The 4,061-nt window shown below is 51.3% G+C and overlaps 1 protein-coding gene across 1 annotated transcript in view; it reads right to left on the reverse strand.

The window, feature by feature from the left end:
• Positions 1-3,800: 3,800 nt before the first annotated feature.
• The window catches only part of LOC130587453 (dedicator of cytokinesis protein 5-like), a 2,816-nt gene continuing 2,555 nt past the window's right edge, over positions 3,801-4,061 (reverse strand). Inside the window, exon 4 of the mRNA XM_057388429.1 lies at positions 3,801-3,822. Within this exon, the coding sequence (XP_057244412.1) occupies positions 3,801-3,822 (22 nt within the window). The remainder of the gene's footprint in view (positions 3,823-4,061) is intronic.

The following is a 4,061-nucleotide window of genomic DNA, read 5'->3' on the forward strand; positions in this document are numbered from 1 at the left end:
TGGAACATTCCATATTCTGTGCTATCCCATATTCTGTGGTATCCCACACTCTGTGCCACCCCACACTCTCGAACACCCCATATTCTGTAATATCCCATATTCTGGATTATCCCATATTCTGTAACACCTCATATTCTGTAAAGCTCATACCCTGCAACATCCACATTCTGAGGTATCCCATACTCTAATATCCCATATTCTCTGGTATCCCATATTTTGTGACACCCCGCACTCTGTAACGCTCCATATTCTGTAATATCCCATACTCTGGGGTATCCCACTCTTTAATATCCCATATTCTGTAACATCCTACACTGTCTAACACCCCATATTTTGTAATATTCCATATTCTGTGGTATTCCCATACTCTGTAACACCCCAAATTCTGCAATATCCCATATTCTGTAATACCCTACACTCTGTAATGCCCCATATTCTGCAATAACCCATATTCTGTGGTATCCCATACTCTGCAACACCCCACACTCTCTAATGCTCCACATTCTGTACCACCCCACACTTTTTAACACCCCACACTGTAACACCTCACACTAATACCCCACACCCTGTAACACCCCACATTCTCTAACACCCCATATTCTCTAACATCCCACATTCTGTACCACCCCACACTCTGGACCCCCCAGACTCACTGTGGGTGCGGGGGGTCCTGGGGGTGCCGCCGGGGGGGCTGCGGGGTGCCGGTGATGGTGACAGTGACGGTGACACTGATGGTGACAGTGACAATGACGGTGACAGTGACGGTGACGGTGGCGGCTGCAGCGGGGAGCCCTGCAGCAGGCTCAGCCTGCCATCCCCCAGCTGCAGGCTCTTGGGCCGGGGAGCCTTTCCTGCCGCACCCTGGGGAGAGACAAAAACCCTTCAGGAGAGCCCAGAGAGGTGAAATGGGGATGTGACATCGGCACAAAAATGGGGACAGAGGGACAAAGCCCTGCCCTGGGTGACCAAAGGCTCCCTGAGGGATCCCAGGCATTGCCCTCTCCTGGGCTCTTGGGCCTCAGAGCCCTCCCTGCTGCACCCATGGGAGAGCAGAGACAAATCCATTCAGGTGACCCCAGAGAGATGAAATGGGGCTGTGACAATGGCACGAAAATGGGGACAGAGGGAGATGGACACTGTGCCCTGGGTGACCAAATGCTCCCTCAGTGTCCCCAGGCACTGCCCGGCCTCCCCTGGGCTCTTGGGCCTGGGAGCCTTTCCTGCTGCACCCATGGGAGAGCAGAGACAGAATCCCTTCAGAGATTTCACTGTTTCACCCAAAGATGTGAAACAGAGCTGCGACATTGGCACAAAAATTGGGAATGAGGGACAAAGCCCTGCCCTGGGTACCGAAGGCTCCCTCAGTGCCCCCTTTAGGCCTCAGAGCCTTTCCTGCAGCACCCTGGGGAGAGCAGAGATAAAATCCATTCAGGAGAGCCCAGAGAGGTGAAATGGGGACGTGATATTGGCACAAAAATGGGGACAGAGGGACAAAACCCTGCCCTGGGTGACCAAAGGCTCTGTCGGGCCCCGCTTTGTGCCTCAGAGCCTTTCCTGCTGCACCCTGGGGAGAGATAAAAACCCTTCAGGTGACACCAGAGAGGTGAAACGGGGATGTGACATCGGCACAAATATGGGAATGAGGGACAAAACCCTGCCCTGGGTGACCAAAGGCTCCCTCGGTGCCCTCAGGCACTGCCTGTCCTCCCCTGGGAGCATTTGGGCCTCAGTGCCTTCCCTGCACCACGCATGGGAGAGCAGAGATAAAATCCCTTCAGGTGACCCCAGAGAGGTGAAACGGGGCTGTGACATTGGCACAAAAATGGGGACAGAGGGAGGTGGACACCATGCCCTGGGTGACCAAAGGCTCCCTGAGGGATCCCTGGCACTGCTCGGCCTCCTCTGGGAGCATTTGGGCCTCAGAGCCTTCCGTGCTGCACCCTGGGGAGAGACAAAATCCCTTCAGGTGACCCCAGAGAGACCAAACAGAGCTGTGACATCGGCACAAAAAATGGGGACAGAGGGAGGTGGACACCATGCCCTGGGTGACCAAAGGTCCCCTCAGTGCCCCCTTTAGGCCTCAGAGCCCTCCCTGCTGCACCCATGGGAGAGCAGAGATAAAATCCCTTCAGGTGACCCCAGAGAGGTGAAATGGGGATGTGACATCGGCACAAAAATGGGGACAGAGGGACAAAGCCCTGCCCTGGGTGACCAAAGGTGCCCTCAGGCCCTGCTTTGGGCCTCAGAGCCCTCCATGCAGCACCCATGGGAGAGCAGAGATAAAATCCATTCAGGAGAGCCCAGAGAGGTGAAATGAGGACGTGACATCGGCACAAAAATGGGGACAGAGGGAGGTGGACACCATGTCCTGGGTGTACAAAGGTCCCCTCAGTGTCCCCAGGCATTGCCTGGCCTCTCCTGGCTCCTGGGCCTTGGAGCCTTCCCTGCTGCACCCATGAAGGAGAAGAGACAGAAGCCCTTCAGGAACCACCAGGGTGATCCCAGAGAGGCCAAACAGAGCTGTGACATCAGCACAAAAATGGGGACAGAGGGACAAAGCCCTGCCCGGGGTGACCAAAGGCTCCCTCAGTGCCCCCTTTAGGCCTCAGAGCCCTCCCTGCTGCACGCATGGGAGAGCAGAGATAAAATCCCTTCAGGTGACCCCAAAGAGACCAAACAGAGATAAAATCCCTTCAGGTGACCCCAGAGAGGTGAAATGGGGATGTGACATTGACACAAAAATGGGACAGAAGGACAAAACCCTGCCCTGGGTGACCGAAGGCTCTGTCGGGCCCCGCTTTGTGCCTCAGAGCCTTCCCTGCTGCACCCTGGGGAGAGATAAAAACCCTTCAGGAGAGCCCGGAGAGGTGAAATGGGGATGTGACATTGGCACAAAAACCAGGAATGAGGGACAAAGCCCTGACCTGGGTGACCAAAAGCACCCTCAGGCCCCACTTTGGTCCTTCCCTGCTGCACCCATGGGAGAGCAGAGACAAAATCCCTTCAGGAGACCCCAGAGTGACCAAACAGAGATAAAATCCCTTCAGGTGACCCCAGAGAGACCAAACAGAGATAAAATCCCTCCAGGTGACCCCAGAGAGACCAAACAGAGACAAAATCCCTTCAGGAGAGCCAGAGAGGTGAAATGGGGATATGACATTGACACAAAAATGGGGACAGAGGGACAAAGCCCTGCCCTGGGTGACCAAAGGCTCCCTGGATTAGCGTTTCTGTCATAAGAATGATGATTTTTTTTTTTTACCGTTTTGGAAGCTGTCTCCTTCTCCACAATAACCTGAGATTTGCTGATGCTCCACTCCTTCCTCTTGAGTTTGCTGATTCTGCTGTCACCGTCGTCCTTCCCGTCCTCAGCTCGGGACAAGGTGGAAATCCTCCTCTCCAGGAGAGGCTCCAGGGATGATCTGTCACCCAAAAAAATGAGAAAAACACAAAAAAAATGAGCCCACCGGACCTTGAAAGTGCTGTCTGTTAAAAAGCTGTGATCTCCTGGTTTTTCTCAGGGTTTATTGTGAATTAGAGTGGTCGGAGCAGGGATTTTTCAGCGGGATTTGTGCTGTTACCCCCCAAATTCCGAGCGTTCCGTGGTTTTTTTTGAGGTGAAGCGAGCCAGGGCTGCAATTCCTGAAGAATCTCACTGAGCCTGACCCCATCACCCAAACTCCGGGGTTATCCCTGGGATATTTTAGCATCTGTAAATGTTGATTATTTGAAATGTTTAAATGTTAAAGATGCTGAAATTTGAAATCTTTAAATGCTAAAGATGTTAAAATTTGACACCCTTAAACGTTAAAAACATGAAATCTTTAAATGTGAAAAATGTCAAAATTTAAAATCTTTAAGYGTTAAAGATGCTAAAATTYAACATCTTTAAATGYTAAAGATTTCAAATCTTTAAACATTAAAGATGCTGAAATTTGATATCTTTAAAGATTTGAAATCTTCAAACGTTAAAGATGCTAAAATTTGAAATATTTAAATGTTAAAGGTGCTAAAATGTAACATCTTTAAAGGATAAATATTTCAAACCTTTAAACGTTAAA

The sequence above is a fragment of the Malurus melanocephalus genome, unplaced genomic scaffold, assembly GCF_030028575.1.
Source record: "Malurus melanocephalus ecotype Western Australia unplaced genomic scaffold, MMel_1.1 scaffold_1921, whole genome shotgun sequence".
Lineage (NCBI taxonomy): Eukaryota > Metazoa > Chordata > Aves > Passeriformes > Maluridae > Malurus > Malurus melanocephalus.